The 24,264-nt window shown below is 39.3% G+C and overlaps 2 protein-coding genes across 9 annotated transcripts; both read right to left on the reverse strand.

The window, feature by feature from the left end:
• Positions 1 to 591: 591 nt before the first annotated feature.
• LOC146506414 (solute carrier family 75 member 1-like) lies at positions 592 to 9,891 on the reverse strand. 2 transcript variants are annotated; one of them, XM_085178967.1, is made up of 13 exons: positions 8,203 to 9,891; positions 6,838 to 7,016; positions 6,260 to 6,356; positions 6,047 to 6,150; positions 5,771 to 5,929; positions 5,385 to 5,576; positions 2,836 to 2,938; positions 2,626 to 2,737; positions 2,432 to 2,540; positions 2,222 to 2,312; positions 1,241 to 1,288; positions 1,057 to 1,146; positions 592 to 939 (listed from the first exon to the last, which is right to left on the reverse strand). In XM_085178967.1, the coding sequence occupies exons 2-13, from the start codon at positions 6,988 to 6,990 to the stop codon at positions 836 to 838; spliced, it is 1,362 nt and encodes a 453-aa protein (XP_085035093.1). In that variant the 5' UTR covers positions 6,991 to 7,016; positions 8,203 to 9,891; the 3' UTR covers positions 592 to 835. The 2 variants fall into 2 exon arrangements, with proteins under 2 accessions (XP_085035093.1, XP_085035092.1); XM_085178966.1 differs by having other exon boundaries at positions 6,838 to 7,019.
• A 134-nt stretch (positions 9,892 to 10,025) lies between these two features.
• LOC146506415 (zinc finger protein 462-like) lies at positions 10,026 to 24,032 on the reverse strand. Of its 7 annotated transcripts, none has more exons than XM_085178953.1 (11): positions 23,875 to 24,032; positions 23,495 to 23,559; positions 18,458 to 23,432; positions 18,106 to 18,365; positions 17,409 to 17,527; positions 16,920 to 17,051; positions 16,539 to 16,782; positions 15,755 to 15,897; positions 15,426 to 15,649; positions 12,047 to 13,277; positions 10,026 to 10,702 (listed from the first exon to the last, which is right to left on the reverse strand). In XM_085178953.1, exons 2-11 carry the CDS (start codon positions 23,509 to 23,511, stop codon positions 10,566 to 10,568), a joined length of 7,482 nt encoding a protein of 2,493 aa, XP_085035079.1. In that variant the 5' UTR covers positions 23,512 to 23,559; positions 23,875 to 24,032; the 3' UTR covers positions 10,026 to 10,565. The 7 variants fall into 7 exon arrangements, with proteins under 7 accessions (XP_085035079.1, XP_085035084.1, XP_085035082.1 ...); XM_085178958.1 differs by having other exon boundaries at positions 18,458 to 23,409; positions 23,875 to 24,026; XM_085178956.1 differs by having other exon boundaries at positions 18,458 to 23,409; positions 23,807 to 24,026.
• Positions 24,033 to 24,264: the final 232 nt, after the last annotated feature.

Genomic DNA, 24,264 nt, shown 5'->3' on the forward strand with positions numbered 1-24,264 from the left:
TAAGGATTTTCATGGATGGTGCTTACACTTTCCTTTGTTTTAACTGGACTTTACATTTATTTTAGTTTTCTTGATATGAAAGCATCGAACTGCGTATACTATGCTCAGAATAAATCAAGTTAAACTCAGATTGAAAAACAAAACTCATGAAGAATTTCCCTTTTTTGCATTTACCAGGAATAAAGATTGTAATCTTTATTTTTATATACTAAAAAAATATCTTACCTTTAAAAATGTATTTTAGATACATGTTGTGAAGTAAAATGTATGCAGCAAAAGCATTAAGTAGACCCAAATACTAAAGTATAAAGATGTTGATCAAAGCTGTACTTGAGTACAGTATTTAATGTGTAGTTCACATAGAATGAATTAGAAAAAATATACAAAAGGTTCAAAGTAAGATAACTGTTCATTGCCATGGACTGATGTTTTATTCTCTGTAGTAAAGAATAGAACATCAAAAAGTTTTATGTGTGTTAATGCTAAAGTATCCTTTGCAAAATAGAAAATCTTAGTGATTAATAAAATACAACATTACAAAAATATCTGTGTACCAGGAGCACTAATATCACATGGAATTCCTTCTAACCCACCCAGTCTACAATACACACCGGTCTATATGAACACAAACAACATTATGTTCATTCATTCGTTTTGGCATTTGTACCATCTTCTCATATCATTTTGTTTCATTTTTTAATCTTTGGCCAACAGCATGGAAAAGTAAACATCCTATTACTGTGAATTTAGTGCTTGCTTTCCCAGAAGATGTAAACATCATTGCATTAATGTAGTTTATAAAACACAAGGTTTTTTTTTTAAGTATTTAAGTTGCTCATTCCTCTTTTAGTCTCCTGGCTATGCCCAGAAGAGCTAAGGGCAAGACGAAGGAGGCCGATGTGATAAGAAAGCAGGTCTGTGCTCCAGCAATCCAATACACTGCAAACAAATCAGTTAAAACAAAACAAATATGAATATATAACAAATAATTCAAATAGCACCATTTCAAGAGAAAAGCAGCACTATGGAATAATCCTTTAGTTTCAGTTTCCTCACCTGAGGAGGACACAACTGGGCCCAACGCTCTGGCCAGGGCGCCCAAACTACGCAGAATCCCCATCACAGTGCCCTTCTGACTGGCTGAGCCTAGAGGAATCAGCAACAGTGGGTTTCAGCAACAGTATCAACATTATAGCAGGATCAAAATATTTTTGATACTTTGATTTGATAAAAGGCTCACCATGGTCAGAAACTAGAGTTGACAAGCAGGGGACAACTATGGCAGCCGCTGTAAGAATAGGATACATAGTACGTTGGAACAATTTTATAATTTAGGGACATTTAAGTAAAATGCTATATAGCACAATATCATACAATACAGTAACAATCTGATATTTTGCTTCTTAGAAAAGTTAGAGGACGACTTGATAAGAATAACACGAAGTATTTAAACTAAAGTGATATCATCGACTCCTGTTAGGGAGCAGACTAAAAAAAAAAAAAGTATCCCTACTTTAATATGCACACATATTCTGATCAAAACAACGCCTAGATTTCTGGACTTTGCATCAGATTAAGTATCAGGTTAGACACCATGTTTCTAAAATTTCGGGGGCCAAATATAATAACATTAGTTTTATCTCAATTTTGAAAATGAATGAAAAAAATTCCAGACATCCAGGCCTTTGTTCTGTAAGACATATCTGTGGTTTAGCTACATAATTTGCTATAAATATAGCGGCATATAATCTGTATATCAATGAAAATGTATGTAGGATTTTCTAATGATATTGTCTAAGGGAAGAATGTAAAACGTAAATAGAAATGGTCCCAGTACAGAACCTTGTGGAAGTCCACATGAGTATAATTCATTCTGAAATTTGACTGAAACTCTTCAGACAAACCACTCCTCTGCTAATGACTGCTTGACTATATTATAGTTGTTCATTTAAGAATTTTTGAAAAAAGAGAAGGGATTGGTCTATAATTACTAAGACAGCTGGATCAGGCAAAGTCTTCTTAAGCAATAGTTTAATTACTGCATCCTTGAAAGTGTTCTTGGCAGTGTTCTTCTATTTTAACAGTGTACTGTCCTGTTATGTATTTTGGCAGTAGTTTATCACATAGTTTTTAGATTTATTTACACATTCTTGGGTGCTGTCAAGACAAGACAGATGGAACTGAGTTACTGCATATTTTGAATACAGTAGTTTTGACTCACCAAAGGAATACAGTGACAACCCAATGTACAGCATTGTTACATTCCACGATAACCCAATGATTACAAAGGCTGGGATCAATGCTATGATTGCCTAAAAACAAGAAAAATGGTTCAGTAAGGTAGACATTTGTGCAGTGATTTATCCTGTTCCATTAACACTAACAACGGCATTAGATCCGTATTTGTCATGCAAGCAGTTGGTGACTTTACCATACGAACAGCCCTGATGTGCTGCCCAGGTTTTATTCTGCGAGCATAACCACCCTGGATTAAAGCCATGATGACACCAATAAAGAAAAACATCTTTCCCTGCTCCATGCTGTTAGAGAGAAAAACATAAGGTTGCTGTTTGTCAGACTTAAAAGGGAAACTCAGAGTACACAGCCTTCTCTTTGAGTTCATACCTTGTAAACTGGAAACGCTGGTGAGTAAGAAAACTTAAGGTGAACTCCAGACCAGAGAACAGGAAGAGGTAGCAGAAATAAACCAGCCCCAGCACTCGAAGGCTTTGCATTCCTGTGAAACACAGCCCAATAGTGCAGCACTGTGTTAAGGTTTATTCACTCTTTATAAAAGGGACAATCACAGATGAATGCAGTGTATACACTACTCACCGTTTCTTGAAAGTTGATCTTTTTTCTTACTAACAGCTGCAAAATAGAACAAGGATAATGGATGCAGCAGGTCCCTGCAGTCCCCACAGCCTGAAGACAAAGCCTAAAATGGAACAAGAAAAATGATCTGCATCTCTCTCTCAGTGAATAATGATTTGAAAAAAACAATGCTGTTTCTTCAGCATTTTTATTTTATTTATTTAATTTTTCTGCGGTGGGTAGGTGAAAACTGAGAAAAATCAGACATGTTCAATCCGAACAGTGATCACTGTCTCTTTGAAACATTCCTCGCCTGGTGGTTTCAGGGATGTTGCTCAATCTGGAGAGACATGCATATAAATCATTGCCTTACTAATAAGGTGGTGTACACAGTGGATCAGCAGCCATAGACCTGTCCAGACATGCGTTAAGTGGAATGACAAAAATTGCTTAAAGTACAAGGTCCCGAGTTCGACACTAGCACCTGGACGAGGCCTTTCTGTGTGGAGTTTGGATGTTCTCCGTGTGTTTGAGTGGGTTCTATCTAGGTTCCTCCCACAGTCTAAGGACGTGCAGTTAGTGGGGTTCTGAACTGCCCAAAGGTGGGTGAATGTGGTTGTCTGTCTCTATGAGTATGCCTTGGTCAGATTGGCAACCTGTCCAGGGTGTACCCCGCCTCCTTCTCTCCCTATGGTAGCTGAAATATGCTCCAGCCACCCCACAACCCTAATAAGGATAAGCGGAAAAAAAAATGGGTGGATGGGTGTTTGTTGCCGGTGGTCTGACTATTTCAGAAATGGATGATCTGCTTTGATTTTCACACACAACTATCTTTAGGGGTTTCAGATTATGGTTCAAAAAACAACAACAAATTATTCAGTGAGTGGCAGTTCTGTGGATGAAAATCCAAAAGCCAGAGAAGAATGGCCAGACTTCTACGAGCTTTTAGGAGCACAACAGTAGCTGAAATGACCACTTAAAACCAAGGTACGTAGAAGAATGCACAACATAATGGAATGGATTCATCCTGCAATATATCATGATTCAGGCTGGTAGTGGTGGTATAATGTGTGGGGGATAATTTTTTGTACACAGTGAGTATTGTTGCTGACCATCCCAGTCTTACTACAGTGTGCACATGCTCTGATGACTGATTAAAGTAGTTCACTGCACTCAAATGGACTCCAAAGTCAGCTGATCTCAATCTAACAGAGCACCTTTGTGAAATGGCGGTAGTGAGATTCCCACCATGTATGTGCAGCTGACAAAATCTCCACCTGAAACGGTGTGGTGTTCTCCTGTCAGTATGGACCAAAATCACTGAGAAGTTTTTCCAGCACCTTGTTGAATTTATGTCTTGAAGACTTAAAGTAGTTCAAAAGGAGGGCAAAGGATGGTCCAGCACCCAGCAGCCTGTTACCTTATGTTACGGATTCAAATATTGGGGATGGATACAAGAGGAAAACCCAAAATAACAACACTGGTCCGGCCGGGTCAAGTCAAACGATGATTTAATGAACACACGCGTGGGAGATGGACACCATACAGCAGACAGCATCAGATCTCAAAATGGTGGAGCCTTGATCAAACTCTTATAGCCTCTAGTGGCCCCCACCTAATCATAAAAGCCTAAACATTCACATTCTTTCTCACACAGCGCCTAAGCTACGACCTTGGCTCCCTGTTTATCTGCTCCTGATGAGATGGGGCAGTATGCTCTGTTCTCTTCTAACCAGACAAATGAGACGATGACTTTCTGTGAACAGTATTTCTTATAACTCAGCAGTATAATGCATCGTAAAACAATATCATTCATTCACAATAAATCAGCAGTCTAATGTAATGCAAATCAGTTTACCAAATGTAATAGTTATCACCTTCTTCTAATTCAGGAGCATAATGCAAACTAAAACTACATAATAATTCACAATCTTTAGTTAGGGTCTAACATGGCATAAAATAATATCATAATCCGACACTTAGCTCAGCATGAAAAATTGAAAACATTGGGAAACAGATAGTCACTGATAAGGCCCTTATTGAAGTACTTTGTATTTAAGGTGTGTGATACTTCCTCTTCATGGGGAAAAAAAAGTACTTTTTTACTAAACTAAATATATTTTTCAATCATAGCAATCATTTTTAGAGAAACATATTGTAAACACAATACAAATATATGGTTACATTGTTTTTTTCTACTGTTAGATCAGTATGTTGTCAAATACAGTGGATGTCCTTACATGGCCATTTCAGACAAACAGCTCTGGCAATTACTAAAGCGGTCTAACCCATCTGCTGTTGGGTAATAGGGAAGGAGAACTGAGCTAAAGACTTCTTGTTTGAGACAAAGCTCAGTGTAAGATAAATGAGCACTGTTTTGAACTGTGAGTCATGGAAATCTACACAATTGTAGCATAATAGGTCAACTTTAAGTGAAAAAGTTTCATACTTGTTCTACCACAGGGTGTTTTGGGAATCCATACAGCACAACTGATGGCTGGAAAATGTATGTCTACTGTTTAAAACTGCATTTAGTTCCGTTTGTATTAGCAGGAGTGTTTCTAACTAACCTTGACGTCCTTTGTTAATGTTTCTGGCAGCATCAGCCAAATAAAGAGCAGATCGGCAGCGCTGAAAGCCAGGGCGAGCAGAGCTGGAGTGAGGTAGAAGACATTTCCTGTTGCTTTGGAGGTGATAGCAAAGTAGGCGCCCATCAGAGGCCCCACAGTGAAGCCCAAGGAGAAGGCAACGCCGATCATGGCCTGATTACAACAGAGGGAAACAGAAAACAGAAAGACACTTTATTCATCTATTCTCAATACATGTGAGGGTCATGCTAAGCTAAGTGTACTGATAACAACAAAAAAAAGCATGTATAAATATAACACAAAGTAATTTTAATTAATTTCACTTCAACAAAACATTTCCTGTAATGACCACAAATATTTCTGCCTACCATTCCTCGGTTCCGTGCTTTCGGGCACGGCAGGTCGGCTATGATGGCAGTGCAGAGGCTGACGTTGCCCTTACAAATGCCCCCAATTACCCGAAACAAAAGGAACATGCTGAAGCTCCGGGAAACAGCCCAGACTGCATAGGAGGACATCAGCCCTAACTGAAACACAAGGCACCCAATTAGATGTGAATGAGTCAGCTCTGGAGAAAGGGCTTTGTGTTTTCTTACAGCACGAATAGTGATAAGCAAAACTTTAAAAAGTGATGTTTTCCTCACTGTGGTGAGCATAAGCAGGGGTCGCCGGCCATAGGAGTCTGACAGAGCCCCGGTTACAGGTGATGCCAGGAACTGTAGCAGAGAAAACAGTGAGCCAATCAGACCTGTAGGGGAAAAAAGGAGCATTATTAAACCAATGAGCCTGCAACACTGACAATATAAATTTGACCTTAATGTTGAATAAATCTGATGTTTAAAATTAATTCAATATACCTCCAAACAGGACACTGTTGTATTTCTTTTCCAAAGGAATCCCAACAGCTTCCCGGAACCAGTCCACAACAGTTTGAAGAGACTGATACACACCATCCTGCCCACACACAAACAAAGCATCACAGAGCTATAGTATAAATACTAGCAAAGTGGTCGCTTCACCATGACTCAGCAGGCGGATTCAGCCACGGACTAATCTAATCAAATTACTCATGAGTTTGTTACAGTTTTTATGGAGGAGATTCTTCAAACAAAACCATCTTTGTTCGAGGATGTGTTCACAATGTAGAAACGGTCTGTTGAGGGAATTCCATTTAAAAAAATCCTATCTAACAATTTTCACACTGCAAAAAAAAAAATGTCTTCAGTAAACACTGTTACCCTTTGATCATCACTGGCAAGAAATAAGGCTGCTGGAATCACCTTCAAAGTTGTAATGCTTTTAACCTGTTTCCTTGTCGTGTATAGCAGGCTTTTCAGCTTAATATCTGCTGTGATTTTAAAAGTGCGTTTACATGATTATACTGCTATAAATAAATAAATAAATAAATACATAAATAAATAAATGAAAGACCAACCCCGCTTTCTGCATAGTGATCCAAAATAGAAGGCAGCAGAGGTAGAATCAGAGTGAATCCCAGCAGGTCCAGCAGCAGGATGATAAACACAATCTTGATGACCTTTGTGGAGAAGTTGCCTTCATCTTCCTTGGATTTGTTTACGGCTGACATTCTTCCACCTGATAGTGTTTCTTTTCCTGCTGTACAAAGAGCAGCACTTTTAATATAGTGTGTAAAAATGCCCCTCATGACTTTCCTCAAATAACACAAACAAGCAGAGCCATCCTTAAAAGAAATCCACCCTTAAAGAGTTACTACTGTAGGCTATCCCGATCAAACTGAAGCAGTTTCTTTACTTTTCCTTGAGTTTCTTGCTTTGTACAAATCATACAAAATCATAATTTAAGTACTTTTTCCTTTTAAATAAACTGAATTACTGCAACTGAAATAGGTCTCTATTTCTCTTATCACTTAAATGTGTAGGTACAGTACCTGTACCATGTGTATTTTTAAATCTATTTTATTTAGTTAAATTTAGTAAAATAATGTTTATTCAGTTACTCAGTGTGCTGACATTTTACTCCAACTGCGGAAAACAGAAATAATCATTCATTCAGATAAGCAGGAGCATCCAGGGCTGGGTCTGGGAGGGCATCCAGCATAAAAAGCAGAGCCATATCAAATATGGGATCCATCTGCTGTGGTTACCCAATGTGAAAGACGGCGCAGGATAATACTGTTATCAAGTGCAAAACAGCGTTTAAGTTGCATATTTTGGTTTCAACAACTTAAAAAACGAAATAAAACTGAGAAGGTCGCTTTTAACCCAAAGGTAATTACAGTAAGTATCACTACAGTGTCCTAGAGAAGTATACTAAAACACTTAAATACTCAAAGAAGCACCTGAAGACGGTACAATATTTGAGTAGCTGTATTTTCGTGTTAAGGTTATAAAGATGTGGACACTATTAGTATGTAAAAAGAAGCGTTTCATGGACAGGTTTAAAATACAAAACGTTTACACCAGTTTATTCCGGTAAACGTGTAATTACCGACACCCTTGATTAACCACATCTACTTACAGTAAGTAATCAGGAAACAGAGGGAGAGAAACGTGTTAGTCAAGGAAGGAGGAAACAATTCCTGCAGCCTTCCTCCCCCGAGCAAATCCACCTCAATTTGTATAAACTTAAAAAGCATCAACACACAAATGTGTTAGGTTGTGCTTTCAAATATCTTCATCTAAAAGCACAAAACACGTTTCTCTACACGTAAATGGTTTGGATCCAGTGGTACTGACCAATATTTATCAGCATCGCATTTTTCCCTCGATTTTTCTCCCTATGTATTTCTTCTAATGTCACTTTAACACGTTCAACTTACCCAGTGTGTGCAGAGCGGTGGACTCAGAGAAGCAGATCAAAGTGAGGACAAGTTCACCTCTACCTGGCTCATCAGTCAGTCCATTACTGAGTACACACCAGGAAGCGGCGTCCTCTTACATTTGGATGACAAGAGTGTGTCGTAACCAACGCAAACACAAGAAAATGCTGCCTTCACGTGACCCTCGTAAGCTCGTATTTTCGCCTTTCTCCCTCGTTAAGGTTTTTCTGTGGTGGTCCAACAAATCTTTTGATTCAGTGCGTCAAAGCAGTGCTTAGAGAATTTATTGAAACAGTAAGGCTGTAATGCCATGTAGTTCACTTTGATGACTGGAATATAATCAAACAGTGGCATGGCCAAACGTTGTATTGTCCTATTAACACCATCACTGGTGGCAGTGTGCCATAAAAAATTGGAGGAAACTGGAAAAGTGAAAAGACAGCCTTTTAGTCGATCCATCTTCTGTTCGCTGATGCCTCATCAGAAATGGTTTCAGTGGCTATCAAGAAGCCATTGGTAGAAAACAGGGAGAAAATGCTCAGTATGCCAAATTACACAAGAACTGGGCTGAAAATCAGTGACAGAAGTCCTTATAGAGGGATGAATCCAGATGTGAAATGTTTAGTTCAAATTGTCAATATGTATAGAAGAGGTTATGGTGGAGGTGCTGTCATGGTTTGGGGTTTCATTTCAGCCAGTGGTGTTGGGGATCTTATTAAAAAGGTTTTGATCAAACATGGAAAACCATGTAGGAAAGCATCTGATTGGCAATAAGAAAATTTTTCACGAGACTGATCCCCAAACACACCTCCCATGCAGTGAAAGAATATTGGGATAGAAAAAAAAAAACACACACACACACAACTGAACCCAGTCAGTCATGGATTTTCCTTCCCAGAGCTTAATATTACTGAAGCAGTGTGGGGTTATATTGACAGAGAACAAAACCAAAGTCAACAAACATCCAAAGAATTACAAGAGAAGCACTCAAGGGAACAAGGCCTAGGTTAAGAGAGTTCCGTTTGTGTTGATGGAAAAAGGTGGCCATACCAAGTATTGAATTTCAGGCTCATCAGAAATGTCCAAGACTTTTTTCTCGGTATACTGTATTGCTATTTTCACATTTTTATAATTTGCTACACCCATTTCCTATATCCACATCAAAATTTAAAAAAAAAAAAGAGGGGTGGGTAAACCATTTGCACAGTATTATTTAGCTAATGTGCACATTGCTCTTTAAATCAAGACATTTGAAATCAAACATTTATTGTTGTAACCAGATTATATTTTCTTAATGCACTATTTGATTTTTGCTACAGGGCAACACTTTTAATACAAAGCATCCATGTTTTATAATACAAGGATATGAACCCACGTGGTCTCATAATACATTAACTTTTTAAACTTTAACTCTGTTTCAGTCTTCTGTAAATGTCCCCGATTAGTTCTTGGTCCAGCCTGCGTCCGTTTTTTGCTGTTGTTCAAGAAAATGAAAAAAAAAAATGGACCATTTATTAATCATTTATGACCTATTGTGCACGAGTCTGTGTCTTCAGATGTACTGCCTTTTCTGACACCAGTGACATCTACTGTAATAGCAAAATTAACTAAAAATGTTTAAATTCACCACTTTCATAGAAGGCGCCACTCTAAGCTAGGAGGAAAATAAATATCAGGTGCTGCAAACACACTTTAAATTCAAAACAAATTGAAGTATAAAAAAAGCAAAACAAAATTTCATTAACATGGAATACCAAACTAAATACTGATATTTTACTGTCAACTATTTTCCTTTTCAGTACAAAATACACAATAAAAGTGTGTTGAAATACCAAACAACACCCGAAGGCAGCATTTAATAAACTTTCTGTTATGGAAGTTGGTTCAGTTCGTGGTATTTAACTCTATGTAAACGTTTTCATGTAAAATTAGTTCACAGTGTAGAGGTTTCTGCAGATTTTACAGTAATAACTTCTCATAATTAATACCTCCCTGCACAAACTACAGGAATAAAAATGAAGTCTGGATGACAGTTGATCACGGCCATTATCCATTAGTGTTTAAAAAAAAATACAAAAAGAAATTCTAAAGATTTTAAATACAGTGTGTCACACATAATACATTCACCATATTGGTTCAAAGTTTTATTTACTGAATCACACCTATGTTTAACAGCTTTACCATAAAAGCATTTTATAGGAAAAGGTTTAAAAATGCACAAAAAAAAAGGAAACGTAAATATGTAAATGTACAGTTAGATAAGATATCAGAATAACAAAATCTAAAATGCGTAACTCAACACAACACTGGAAGGAACTTTCCATAAAATGGAAACCCAAATAAAAAAAATGTGGAAAAGACTGTTAGATTCCATGCCGCATGACGTGACGCTTCAGTTCAGAGCTGTTCACCAAGTTTCTTCCACAGAACTCACAAGTAAATCGTTTCTGCTTTGTAAGCGAGGAGCACAGGACTTCAGCAGGTTCTTGTGTTGTTGTATCTGAGGGAGGGGACAAAAGAAAACAAATCAACAACGTAATTATCCCATACCGAAGATTCCTCAAAATCTATTTATGTTCACAACCCAATACTTACCTACAGTTAGTTATCACAAAAAAGTCGATAAAAGCTCAGAAAAAGAGTAAAAAATTACCATTAGAACTTCTAAAATACTAAAAAGGAAAGATAAGAAAAACTGAAACCCGAGAAGTTCTCATATTTTTTGCTTGAATGACTAAATAAACAATGATCACACAGATAGATCACCTCCTTTGAATCACTTTTTATCATCAGATTTGTCTGTAATCACACACAGTCCTGTTTTTTTTATTTAATTTTTCAAATTAATATTAGGAATGCACTAATATACAGTCATGTAAAAAAGAAAGTACACCCCCTTTCAATTCTAAGGATTTACATATCAGCACATAATAAGAAAATATAACAACACTGTATGTATGTAATACACTATATGTATTACATATATTACATTTATTTAACAGAAACTCAACCAAAATGCAGAAGCAGTGTGTGAAAAAGTAAGTACACCTTATATTCAGTATCTTCTAGAACCATTCTTAACAGCATTCATCGTCTGTATGACTTTATCAGTCTTTACAACATTGCTTCAGTTCAGTTTGAGGTTTTCAGGCATTCATTTAAGCACAGCCACAGTCCTGTGGATTGGAAACGAGCCTAAATCATCGCCCCTCCACCACCCTGCTTCACAGGTGCTGCAAGGTGCTTGTGCTGTTATCCTGTTTGGTTTTCTCCAAACGTGATGCTTTGCAGTATCGCTAAACATCGCTATTGAAGCCTTTAGAGTCCCAGATGTAGCTCTTCTACATATATTTTTTTGGTTTGTCTGAGCATCTTCGCCTTGTGCATTGTTTTATCACACACGTGAATCAGACCAATGAACTGTCAGACAATTTGTTTTCATAGAGGTCACCATACTTGCTGATGATTGTAGCATCTGGCTGTTACTTACCTTCTTACATCCTATAGATGCAGCAAAGATGGCCTTTTTAGTTTTTCCACACTGCTTCTGCATTTTGGCTCATTTTTTGTTAAATTATTAATGACATAATAGTTCATCTTTAATTGTACTTATCTAAAGTCCTGACACATAAAACCTTACAATTCAAAGAGGGAGCACTTTTATTTTCATAACTCTATCATTGATATTGCCCAATATCTGCATTTACCGTCTCTTTTTCTGTACTTTAAACAAGTGTTAAAGTGTACTTAAGAGTGTACTTTTAAGTGTACTTAAAATATGTGTTTTGCTTACAAAAATGCACAAGAACGAATCTTTTAATTCACTCTCATAATTTCTTTTTACCTTCATGCTCTTGCAGACAATCATCCTCCTTTATCCCGTCGTGGTCACCAGGCGCCTGATCTTGGTGTCGTTCCTTGTCTTCTGTGAGCATCTCAGATTCTTGTTTCTGCTTCTGCTCAAAAGGACCTTTCTCTTCTTCCTCCTTGAAGCATTCAGGAGAGTGCACTTCCTTCTTCAGACATTCTTTCTCAAGTACTGGTATTTCTGTGCAAGGTTTAGGTTCCTGTTCACTGCTTTGCTGAGTGTGCACTTCTTCCCGCTTTAATTTTGTAAACGAGACACCTAAAATATCGCCGGTGATCATCTTAAGTCGTGCACAAGTGGGCGGGAGGGTTAACATATGTCTTTCAATTTTTAAACTCTCCTTTGTCCTCGTGTTATTTACATGTGCAATATTTAGCTTTGTTAAGGCTGAATTTGCCTCTATACCAACTTGACTCTTTGGATTCTGGAACAAAGGGAAGTTGCTCTCTTCAGCTAATGGGATATCACTTGCATCACTTGCCTCAGTGCCCTTCTCCATCTTAACCGTTTTACCCTCATCTGCCTTGTTATGCATCTTGCTGTCATCATTGGCCAACTGTAAGATATGATGCAGTATGTCATCTTCTACCTTTGCCTCGATGTTCAGTGTTTTACGCTCAAGTGCTTTAACGTCTTGCTTTTGAGCTGGTGTTTCTTCATCCACTTTGAAATCATTTCCTGTCTCCGTTTGTTGTTTGTCTCCAGATTCTGTGAATTTAGGTTGGGCTTGGTTTTTATTTGTCTGCCTCTCTTCCTCTGGATTGCCGTAATCCTCACATGGGGTATCTGTAATTTTCACTTCTGTTACACTTTGTTCCACATTTCCTGTCTCCTGTTCTCTTGCATTCTCTAGCAACACAATCTCTGCTTGTTTTTGCAGCTCTTGTTGGACAGTAGAGTTTGGTTTTGCATTTTCATGTTGAATGTCTGATTTGGAAGTCTCGCCAGGACTTTCTCCATTGGTTTCCTGGCATTCCCTGATCTGGAGTGGAGCACTTTTCTCTGTGGTATAGTTTTCTTCCAGGTTCTCAGCTTGTGGAACCTCATCACAGTCTGCAAAAAGGTCCTCCATTTCTAAATCTTCTCTGTCCTCATCGAGCTGGTCCATGTTAGACAAATGTTCCTCTTTTGTTACTGGCACATTACCAACGCTTGCCTCCAGCTGATCAAGGCTCACCTGACCCACGAGTTCATGATTCCTCACGACCTGCATAGACAGAATCAAGGTCCAAATTATGATACACTTTTCCAACACATTATATTGGGGTGGGGCACTGATGATGTAGAAGCCTGAAAAACTAACTAATTCATCCACCCAGTCATCCACCCATTCACACACACATTCACACACTGGTGATGGCAAGCTACATTGTAGCCAGAGGCGCCCCAGGGTGGTAAAACATTATTACAACTATTTTGCAAATCATGTTTAAATTGCTTAAAAATGTTGGATTATCTTTTGTCTGCTTACTGCATAGAGATAGCAGTTTCACAGTCAGTCCCTCTCCTTCTCACCACATCTTATTCTTTGAAACCAAGATGGTTGTGGTGAAAATGCTAATCTTGGGGCATCAAAACACAATTTCAGAAACCAACGGATAATGTCACAGTAGTTGTCCATCTTTGACATTACCTATGGTTTAATCCCTGTAAATGTAGCACTTTTCAATAGCCAAGGAATTGGGCTAGGATATGCACTGCATCACTCCATTAGGTACAACCTTAATCAATCTAAGGAGCTTGCAAAGAAAAGCGTCTGGACTTCTTTGAGTTGCTTGAAGACGTTTCACCTCTCATCCGAGAAGCTTCTTCAGTTCTAAGGGTCAAATGGTGGAGAGTCCCAGATTTAAACCCAGTGGGAGTTTCCCCCCAAAGAGGGACAAAGGACCCCCTGATGATCCTCTACCTAATCACATGAGCCAAGGTGTAAAAGCGGGTGTGGGTCACAATCAGCCAGGGTTTCGGGTGAGCTCATTGTAAAACGTGGCCCCACCCTATCATGTGATTTCCTGAGGTCAGATGGCCCAGGATGCGAGTGGGCGTTAAGGCATCTGGGAAGGGATCTCAAAACTGGATTATAGATGGAGGACAGTTGGTGTCATAAACCACCGCCTCTGTTCAAAGATGTTCGCTCACAGTGGACGTAAATGGCTTCTTTCACTCCTCTTTCAAACCATCTGTCTTCTCTGTCCAAAATGTGAACGTTGGCATCCTCGAAAGAGTGTCCTTTGTCCTTTAGATGCAGATGAACTGCTGAGTCTTGTACCGTGGAGGTGGCTCTTCTATGTTGTGTTATGCGCTTGTGAAGTGGCTGTTTGGTCTCTCCGATGTAGAGGTCTGGGCATTCCTCGCTGCACTGTACAGCATACACCACGTTGTTAAGTTTGTGTTTAGGAGTTTTGTCTTTCGGATGAACCAGTTTCTGTCTGAGTGGGTTGCTGGGTCTGAAGTACACTGGGATGTCGTGCTTGGAGAGAACCTTGAGTTTCTCTGATACACCGGCTACATAGGGGATGACAATGTTGTTGCGTCTGTCTTTCTTATCCTCGCTCGCTGGTGTCTGATCTTCTTTTCTGTGCATCTTTGCTGACTTTATAGGATTCCACTTCTAGGATATAAGGATTCCACTTCTTGTCTTTTGATTTTGACCCAGGTGTCGTCTACATATCTGTACCAATGGCTGGGTACTCTCCCTTTAAAAGAGCCAAGAGCATTTCTTTCCACTTCCTCCATGTAAAGGTTGGCTCTTCAAGCAACTCAAAGAAGTCCAGACGCTTTTCTTTCCAAGCTCCTTAGACTACGATGACCTGGATGACTGAGAACCTTCACAGACACAACCTTAATCAATATTAAACCGATTTGTGGCAAAGTTTTTGGACTACAAAAACATTCAGACTAAAGGAATCAAATGGCCCAGTGCCAATGTCTCCGTAGCGAATGTGATATGAGAATAAAACCATTCTTTTGCAAAAGTAAGTCCACTGTCTATATGTAGCTTATGAAAGTGATGCAGTGCTACTAAACAAGATGCATGGTTGACATTTAAAAATGTCATTCTGATGAATTCTTTATGTTCATTTTTATATATCTATTCACATTTTTAGGATGTATGCTCCCACTCTCTTTCATTGGCTACTCCCTTCAAAAATCAGACATGTTGACATCTGACATCTAATTGCTGCTTACATTTTTTATAGGCTTAAATAACTTAATTCAACTTCCTTTTCGCTTGATTTTCTAAATCTTCATGGTTATGACAGCAGTGTGTAGAACAGAAGCACCGTCCGCCCATCAGTTAAAGAAATGTTTTTTGACCCAAAGGAATTTCAAGGATGCACAGAAGAGAAATCCTGACCTGATGCTTATCGCTCAGGTGTGCCTCCAAATCACTCAGCCGGGTGCAGTCGAAATAGCACAGCCGACACTTGTAGGGTTTGATGTCATCGTGCCTCATCATGTGCAAACGCAGATTTTCTGGGCTGCCACTGGTGAAAGTACATTTGTGACAGCGGAAGATGATGCCTTGAAGGTAACGTGACAGTTTGGGGCGACGAACCTCTATTGGCACTACACGTTCCTCTGTAAAGAAAAAAAAAAAAGGAAAAAAGGGAATGCTTATGTGACAGCGTCAGGTATCGGAAAGCAGAACACGTTCCTACAAATCCTGCAAATGCTCCAACATACCACGATGCAAGACAATGTGATCAATCATGTTGTTCTTGTTCTTAGTTTGGTACAGACAGAAAGGGCAGCAGAGGTCCTTCTGATGAGTAGGCTTTGACTGGCAGGTAGAGTGACCCGTCTCCATGTGCATTTCCAGAGTTTTCCTAATGACAACAGGAAAAATCAGTGATAACATTGCAAATCTGTCGGTGTTTGGTGACAACTCGTGCTGAGTAATGAGTAAAAATGACAAATTCAAGATGTCTGTCAAGTCAAATACCTCATAAAACTCATCCAAGTTATTTCCATACATCTAAAATAATCGACAACAATGTCTAAATCTGAATAAAAGAAGCTTCTTCTTCAAAAAGGGTTCAAACAGCAGATAGCGCGGCATATTTGATTTAGCACACTTTTATGCCAGGTTCTCTTCCCGATGCCACCGCAAAGGGATTTGTGTCTCCTCCTTGAGGCAAACCAGGAATGCATTATGTCACCTGACTATAGAAACTAGTCAGATCCTGCACATCTATGATGATGCAGAATTAAAAGTATCAATTATTGTTATTACTCATACTAAATGAAAATGCGAGAATAAATGCAACATTTAAAACAAATGTGAAAACGAATATTTACATAAAAATATTCATTTGTGTACATTTTCCATTTTCGAAAACAAAAGCTAAATAGTTGAAGCTAAGTAGGACAATTTGCAGATTTTTAGTAACACACTAAATTTTATTAAAGAAAAAAAAGCCAAAAATCTTTTGTACACAGCAAACTACAAACTCTTGGAGCACCTTACCTTAAACCTGTGAAAAAGTTGCAGTCTTTACATCTGAGGATTTTCTTTCCATGCCGATTTAGGTAGTGCCGCCGGATACTAGACAGGTGTCCAGTGCTGAAATTGCAGAACTCACAGTGAAGCACGCTGTTCTCAGGTAATTTTGAAAGTTGCACGTTCACTTTAGATTTGATGCTGCTCTGTGCCATCATGGTGTAGTGGTTTAACTGGCGCCGCACATCTGGGGGCTCCAAGTACAGAGATCCTGTCAAAGTTTCAAGGACCCACAGTCTGTTAGTACTGCTACAAAACCAAAAACTGTTTGTTTTATGAAAACTAAGACCACGTTTACAAAAAAAAAACCAACACACACACATACACAAAAAACATGAGATGACTTGCCTTTAATCAGTTCAGGTCCCTCATCAATTTCAGGCAAGCTGTTCATTTTCTCTGATGAATTAGAGGACTCATTATCAAACCTCTCTTCACTCTCATCCTTGTCTTCAGTATCAGCTGCAGCCATGATGAGATCTAAGCATTCAGCAAAAGAATAAACAAATGAAAAATGAAAGACATAAACGCAGACATAAAGCCACACGAAATCTCTCAAACCCCTTCTTGTGAAAGATGTGGCTGTCTTTAAAACTAAGCCAAAACCATCCCAGTCTGAACAGTTAAAGTCAGCTTCTAATATAAAATGCACCTGTGACAACTCATATTAACTTGACCAAATCCAGCATACAGAAAACGTATGCTAATAATCTACAACAAAAGACTAATTTTAAAAATTCTGATGATTTTGAAATCAATGTTCGCAGATCAAAGTCAATGCATTTGACACTTAATGCTCATAAGATACCACTGGTGATGTTACAAATGAGTTCTTACCATTATGCTTTTTCATAAAATGACTCCTCCAGAGGCCAAAGACTGTTGTCCGATAGGTACAGCAACTACACAGAAAAGGTCTCAGAGTTCCAGATTTGTGGATGAGATATTTGCTAATGCTGGTGAGGTAAAAAGAAAAAAAAGGTTTACAATCATTCAACTTTCACAAAAACTACAGCTTAGGGTGTTTGGGATTTGCTTTAACGAATAAAGTAATCAAAATTCAATTTTAACAAGCCTGCGAAAGATACATTAGTCAAACAGAGAGTAGATGAAGTAACTCCTAAAATCTGTAAAGGAGGTATAATTTCTCTACTTTGGTTCTCTTGTCAGAAAGCCATTGGTTCGATTTATGAGGAAACGGTCTTCTTGTGCAGTTTAAAGTTATACAGGAGTGGATAGAGGTGGAATTGAGGAAAGCGGGAAAGGGGAGTCTAACTTTTTATTTAACCAGGAAGTGAAAATCTTGAGATAAAGAAGCTTTTCTGCAAAGGTTTTCCAATACCCAGATAGGCACTGTACTTTTTCAGACTAAACAAGACCAACTGCAAAAATTTCCATTTGGCTATGTTACTTTTTAAGTGAGCCCACAAAAGAAAAAAGAAGCGTGGCAAAATGGTGTGACTGCTTTAATAGTATTATTAATACTTTTTTTAAAGTTTAGTTTTTAACAATAAAAAAAGCCCAAAGTTCTTACTTGTGTTTTAATCCAGATGTGGAGCTATTGTCCAGTTTCTTGATGGCTGCCAGGGCTGCGTGGCTGTGCTCATGTGAATGCAAGCCTTTCAATGACATAAACATCCGGCCACACTGTTTACACGTGTGTTTGTCTCCATTCGATTCTAGTTCTGGCTGCTGTACATCAGAGAGTTCTGATGTAGCGGCGCTCTGTACTGGTGTCCCGTTCCAACGATTAACCTCGTTCACAGTTGTGGTCGTTTCGTCTTGCCTGCAGGGCTGGAAAAAAAAAAAAAATCACAGTAATGGTCAAATAACACAAGTAGATCAGAAGACAAAGAGTGTAGACAGGAATTACAGCATCAACTTACCTCGCTGGATTCTTGCTCTAGTGTTGTGCTAATAAGCGACTCCTTTCTCTGCGCAGCCTTGGCCTTCTCTAGCATCCTTGCTCTGTGGCGATCCATGTGATAACACACCTTTCTAATCCCATTTAATTGTGTGTTGCAGTGGTCACATTTGTAAACCCCTGTGGTTTTCTTTTTTGTCGATCCTAGTGACACCACAGTAAAGTCCAATTTCCACTCTGAGCGGTGAAAAGTACTATAGTGGTCAATGAGCAGCTGTGACGACTCAAATGTTAATTCTGGACATTTCAAACATTTAACCTTTGTGCTGTTGCCTGATTTAAGTACGTTGCTGGGAAAGTTCCATTTACGCTTATTATATTTCTCAAGAAGTTTGTAAATACTGACTGCATCCAATTTGTGAGTATTTTTGTAGTGGCACTGGAGGTATTTTCGATACAGTCCTTTATAGGTGCACATCTGGCACTTGTACAACTGTTTGTTGCTGCGGAGGCCGGACAGCAAAGTTGACGGGGATGCTTCAGGAGTTTCTGTTTGTGGAGCTTGTCTACTTTCCGCAATGCTTACTTCTCTCGAAGTTTTGTTTTTCACAGAGGCATCCTCCCGTGCTGAGCCCTGAGATGTGTGAACCGGCTGGCTTTCAGTGTCAGTGTGCTCATACACTTCTGTGTCATGATGAACCCTCTTACAGTGAGCATTGAGTTTTGTCAGTGATCCATGGATTTGTGAACATTTTTTACACAAGTACCCTCTTTCATTAGAACCTTTTCCTAAAGTACAATTGACCATGTTTGATACAAAGACTTCACCTGTCTCAAGTTCATCTGCCCGGACTACAATTGCTGGATGCTTCATTTGACAGTGAGTGAGGGTCCCGTGGTAGCTAGCATTCACATATGGACACTTTGGACACTTGTAGATCAAGAGGCTTTCTTCTGCTGTTATGCAAGACTTAAATGTCTCAGAGGCTTTTTCTTGTTGCTGAGTTGATGGGTCTTCAGACGGCAATGGCGCTGTCTTCTTGAGAGGCTGTTTGTATATGGGAACGTAGTATTTTAAATAAGCCTCCTTTCCATGCGTCACTGCATAGTGGCCTCCAAGATGCTTTTTCCTGAAGTAAACTTTAGAACACAGCACACATTTGTATACGCAGTCCTTTGAAATAGTATGCTTGTGGTTAGCAAACAAATGGCGACCAAGAGCAAGTTTGGTGGTGCATGTGTAAGAACAGTGCTGGCAGTTGATCACGGCATAGATTTTCTTGCTTAAAAATGAAGTCTTTGATACAGATCCATGTGTACTGTAGGCTTTAGATAGAAGTATTTTACTTTTAACTAATGTCTTAGTAGCAGATTTGGCCGTGCTTTGTGCTGTGCTTGCACCAGTCTTCTTGTGGTCTCGCTCGCAGTGTTTGTTCAGTTTATCCAGCGTTGCGCAGATTTGCGGACAGGTTTTACACATGTGTCCACAAAGTTTCAAAGACTCACCAGGAGGACTGCTTTTCTGGGTTTCGTCCAAATTTTCAACATACACCATATCCACATGGAGACTGTCGGCCCTGGATGGGAGGTTGGGATGCTTCATCTGGCAGTGAGTGAGAACACCCTGATAAACGGTATTGACGTAGGTACAATACGGACACTTAAAGACATGCAGACGTTTTTGGAGCTTCTTTTTTGGTTTTTGTTCTTGTTCAAATTTTTCGATTACAGCTTCCGGGTGTTTCATTCCACAGTGAATGTGGAGACCGTGTTTGCTATTAAAATTTGTAGAGCAGTAAAGGCACTTGAACACTGTGGAGGACGCCTCTGCTTCATCCTGTGATTTACCAAACTGGTAGGAGTCAAATGAGCCAGGTCTGTCACTTTGGTCTTCCACCCGCCAGCTTGCGCTTGTTTTCTTGGAAAGTTTTGCACTCAAAGGATGAACCGTTCGGTAATGGTGTGCCAGATCTGACAAAGAGTTAGTTTTAAAAGAGCATCTTTTGCAAGATAAACCAGCTTTATTTTGTCCAGATCTTTGGGATAGCAATCTGTTTTCAGTGCCACTGCCTCCACTCTGCTCTAGATCAGGCTTCTTCTTTTTAGGAAGGACCATTTCAGGACCGGCATATAACCGCGTACTTACATACTCAACGCAGGGGACACGTCCTAGGTGGCATTCCTGGTAGTGCTCATAAACTGCTGCAGCTTTTTCATGTCTGAAAACACAGAATTCACAATAATAGCCGGGCTCTAATGATCCTTGTCTAAAATAATATCTTAAAATATCTGTGACTGTACGCTTTACTTTGTGAATTTTCCTTAAATGCGTCTTCAGAGCATATATCACGTCAGTATTGTATGCACATCTGTAACAGTTCAGGGACCTCTTTGTGTGTGGGGTTGTCACTGAGGGTGTTGCTGAAATGACCAACGATTTTGAATGCTTCTTTGTTTTCTTTTTCTTATTCATTTTCATCTTGAGGATTTCCTGAGCAGCTTCTTCATTTTGAGTGGATGTTAGAGGAGATTTCTGTGCCTGATCATGGATCTTAGATGTATGCAGAAGGACTTCTGAAGGCTTCGCCTTAAATCCATGATGTGTTTTGCTGTAATGGCGCATTACCTGATCCAAAGTACTATGCCTGTAGTTACAAAAGTGGCAAAAAAATGCTTTTTCTTCACCTTCATTTATTATAGGAAGAGGTAGATGGGAAGAAGAGGAATCCTTTGCATTTGCTTTCCTGATTTCATCATGGATTAAAGCTGTATATTCAAGAACACACTTAGTGCTGGAATTACACTTTCGATGAACCTTAGCCTGATGGTTAATTACTCCTTTTATAGATGGATTTCCGAAGTTGCATTTGTGGCAGTAAAACAAGTTTTCTGGACATGCGTAGGACTTGTCCCGTCTCTCTCCTGTTTCTGAGGCATCTGCTGTGCAATCCTTCTTATACAGATCTTCTTTTTCCCTGCACATCTTCACTTGTTTACTAGTATTAAATTGGGAAGATGAAGGACTTTTTGACATCTTAGATTCACTCTGACGTTTCTGCATCTCAGCACTGTACCATTGGACATCATCAGTACCTATTGGTGCATCCATAGAATGTTTTGCATTGTGATGACCAAGGATACTCTTAACCTTGGTACTTGTGTAACTGCAGAACTGGCAGTAAAATGTTTCATTTGGTAAACTGGATGAGAAATTGTCCAGTCCAGTAGTAATTTCATTAGTAATTTCATTACTGGATTTTGTTGGAAACTTCGAAGATTCCCCTTTCGTGGTTTGGGAAGATTCTGAACGATTCTTACAGGCTTCTGGTGTGGTCTCTGAATGATCTACTACAATCACAGAATCTGAACACTTCTCAGATGTCATCTCTGATGCTGCATGTGATGTGGGACAAGCTGACTGTTTTATTTTATCTAATGTGATTACTTCATCTGGGTGGCTTTTTTGGTAGTGAACATGCATAGCAACAACTGACCTGTGACTAAACATGCATTTCTGGCATTTATACACGGCCATGTCTGCTCTTTTAGAGGAAGAATTTTGGGATGTGTGGGCACGCTCAGGAGAAATTCCACCTGATTTTTCTAGACTCAGCTGAGACGATTCCTCTTGGCATTCAGACATTGAATATCTGCAGAACAATAAGGAATTCTCCACTTCATATGTTGCATGTTTTGCCTTGTAATGTTCTTTCAAGGACTTCAATAGATTGGTAGTAAATTTACAAAGAAAGCATTTGAAAACCAAACTGAGGCCACATGATTTCATGGCAAATACATCTGGGGCATCTGGATGCTTTTCCAAGTAGTGCCTCTTGAGGTCAGCTGTGCTTAAAAACTCAACTGGACACTCCAAGCAACGAAAGGTGGCACTGTGATCACTTGCGTCCTGAATGTAGACAGAATTGTATCTGATATAAGGGTGGTCACTTTGATAATGGGCAGAAATTCGCCTGATGCCCACATCACTGTAGTCACAATGTTTACAGGAATACACTTTTGGCGCGTCTGCCTCGTCTTCATCTTCGCTGACTTCAAATGAAAACTCGTTGCTGCTGGATGACTGCTGTCTACTTTCATTTTCTTTTTCTGTGAGCATCTCTTCGTTATCCAACTTGGCTTTTTTGACAGGATGACCTTTTGAACTTTTACCACTGGATCTCTTCACAGCACTGTCAGGAACAGTTTCTTTTCTGAATTGTTCCAGAGTTTTAGATGGTGTCAAATCAGTAGTCAAGTCAGTGTGCAAAAAATGGTACGACTTACTTCCGGTGATATCTATCACAGACTTTGCTGTGACTTTAAACACACCACTACTGTTTGGACAGGAGCTTGAAGGAGATTCCTGCAAAATGATAGTTCCTTTGGTGCCATCAGCTAATTTTGCAGCAGTCATTGTATTTGATTCAGATGACACTGAGAAGTACTTCGTAATGGTTTGCAATGGCCTCTTGTAGGTTTTCAGGTCCTTTAACATGCATTTCCCTTCTGAGGTAGAAATATCTGAAAGAACTGATGGATCTTCCAATGTTCCTGCAGCTTCATTGTTCTGGTTTGCTGAAATGACACTTAAAGTGCTGTCGAGGTTTTCTGAAATGATGACACCTCCTGACACGTTAGGATTTTCTGAAGTTTTGTGACACAGTTCCTCGTGTTCACTGAAATCATCCCAACTACAAGCTTTAAAATCACAGCTCTGGCATTTAAAATGATCTCCTGAACTGCTGCTGCTGTTCTCTGTGTTGGCTTTGTCAGTCCCAGGGCATAAACCAGCCTCTCTGAGAGAAGTTTCTGTATTGAGGCCATGCACCTTGTTGAGGTGTTCAAAAAGGTACACCTTGGATTTGAAGATCAGCACACAGTGACTACAATGGAAAGCCTTGACTTGGGATTCTTCAGTGACTGCTTGGTTGATGACTTGCTTGATGTGGCCAGAGGTGGAGCACTCCACTGTATCTGAGGGGGCAGGCAACAGACCACTATAGATCAGCATAGGTCAGTATCTATTCACAAAGACATTGCATACCTCTGTGATACATACCGTTTTCCATCTTGCATGCCTCTTTTAACCCACAGCCTTACACATTAAGTGACACACCTAGACAACTGAAAAAACAGATTATTTTTCTCAAGACACAGAAGCAGCACAACATAATCCGACGCTACTTCGTTACCCGTTATTAAGTTAAACGCACAAGTGAATACTTAAAAAAGAGAGCGAGATTGTATGCTTTGCTAATATTATCTTTAAATATGACAGCACAAAGAACTCAACACCTCTATTTAACTTTCAGTGTAGCATATTCAACAGGAAGGAGACGTAAAACGAGTCAACCGAATAAACAGATCCTACCTATTTTAACAAAATGCCGAGATGTGCAACTCGCTAAAGTGCGCGATGCACGCAAGGTTTTTACTCACGCATGCACACAAAAGCAGGACAAGGCTTAGGAGGCACCGTTTTGAACCGCTGCTGGAGGTCGCATGAACACGGAACACGTTTCCGCCATTTTTCCCGCGAGTGTGACTCTCCCTGGCCTGTGCTTCCGCCACCGCAACAAAACATCTTCACTTCCGTAGAAGTCACCAACCCTTCAAAATAAAACTACTTGAACCTACCTCCGCTGTGTAAGTAATTAAAATATCAGTTATAATGTTTTTTACCAGGAGTTACACGAGATTCAATATAACGACAGGATATTTTGGTTTAATACGAACTAGGATTTCTTAATTTTATTTTTTTTTAATTGTATCAATTTGATTAAAAAAATGTGTGTTTGTTTTTTATTTGTTAATATTCACGAAAAAGTA

This window comes from Neolamprologus multifasciatus, chromosome 12 (genome assembly GCF_963576455.1).
Source record: "Neolamprologus multifasciatus chromosome 12, fNeoMul1.2, whole genome shotgun sequence".
NCBI classification, from domain to species: Eukaryota; Metazoa; Chordata; class Actinopteri; order Cichliformes; family Cichlidae; genus Neolamprologus; species Neolamprologus multifasciatus.

What these genes read in the sequence shown, in the direction of transcription:
- LOC146506414 (XM_085178967.1), bottom strand. Translation starts at nt 6,990, where the DNA reads ATGTCAGCCGTAAACAAATCCAAGGAAGATGAAGGCAACTTCTCCACA. An exon ending in ATCACTATGCAGAAAGCGGG is followed by an intron (nt 6,357 to 6,837) that starts GTTGGTCTTTCA and finishes GTGTGTGGGCAG; the next exon opens with GATGGTGTGTATCAGTCTCT. An exon ending in CCCAGTTGTGTCCTCCTCAG is followed by an intron (nt 940 to 1,056) that starts GTGAGGAAACTG and finishes ATTTGTTTGCAG; the next exon opens with TGTATTGGATTGCTGGAGCA.
- LOC146506415 (XM_085178953.1), bottom strand. An exon ending in TAGAGCAAGAATCCAGCGAG is followed by an intron (nt 18,366 to 18,457) that starts GTAAGTTGATGC and finishes TTTTTTTTCCAG; the next exon opens with CCCTGCAGGCAAGACGAAAC. An exon ending in ACATCTGGATTAAAACACAA is followed by an intron (nt 17,528 to 18,105) that starts GTAAGAACTTTG and finishes TTACCTCACCAG; the next exon opens with CATTAGCAAATATCTCATCC.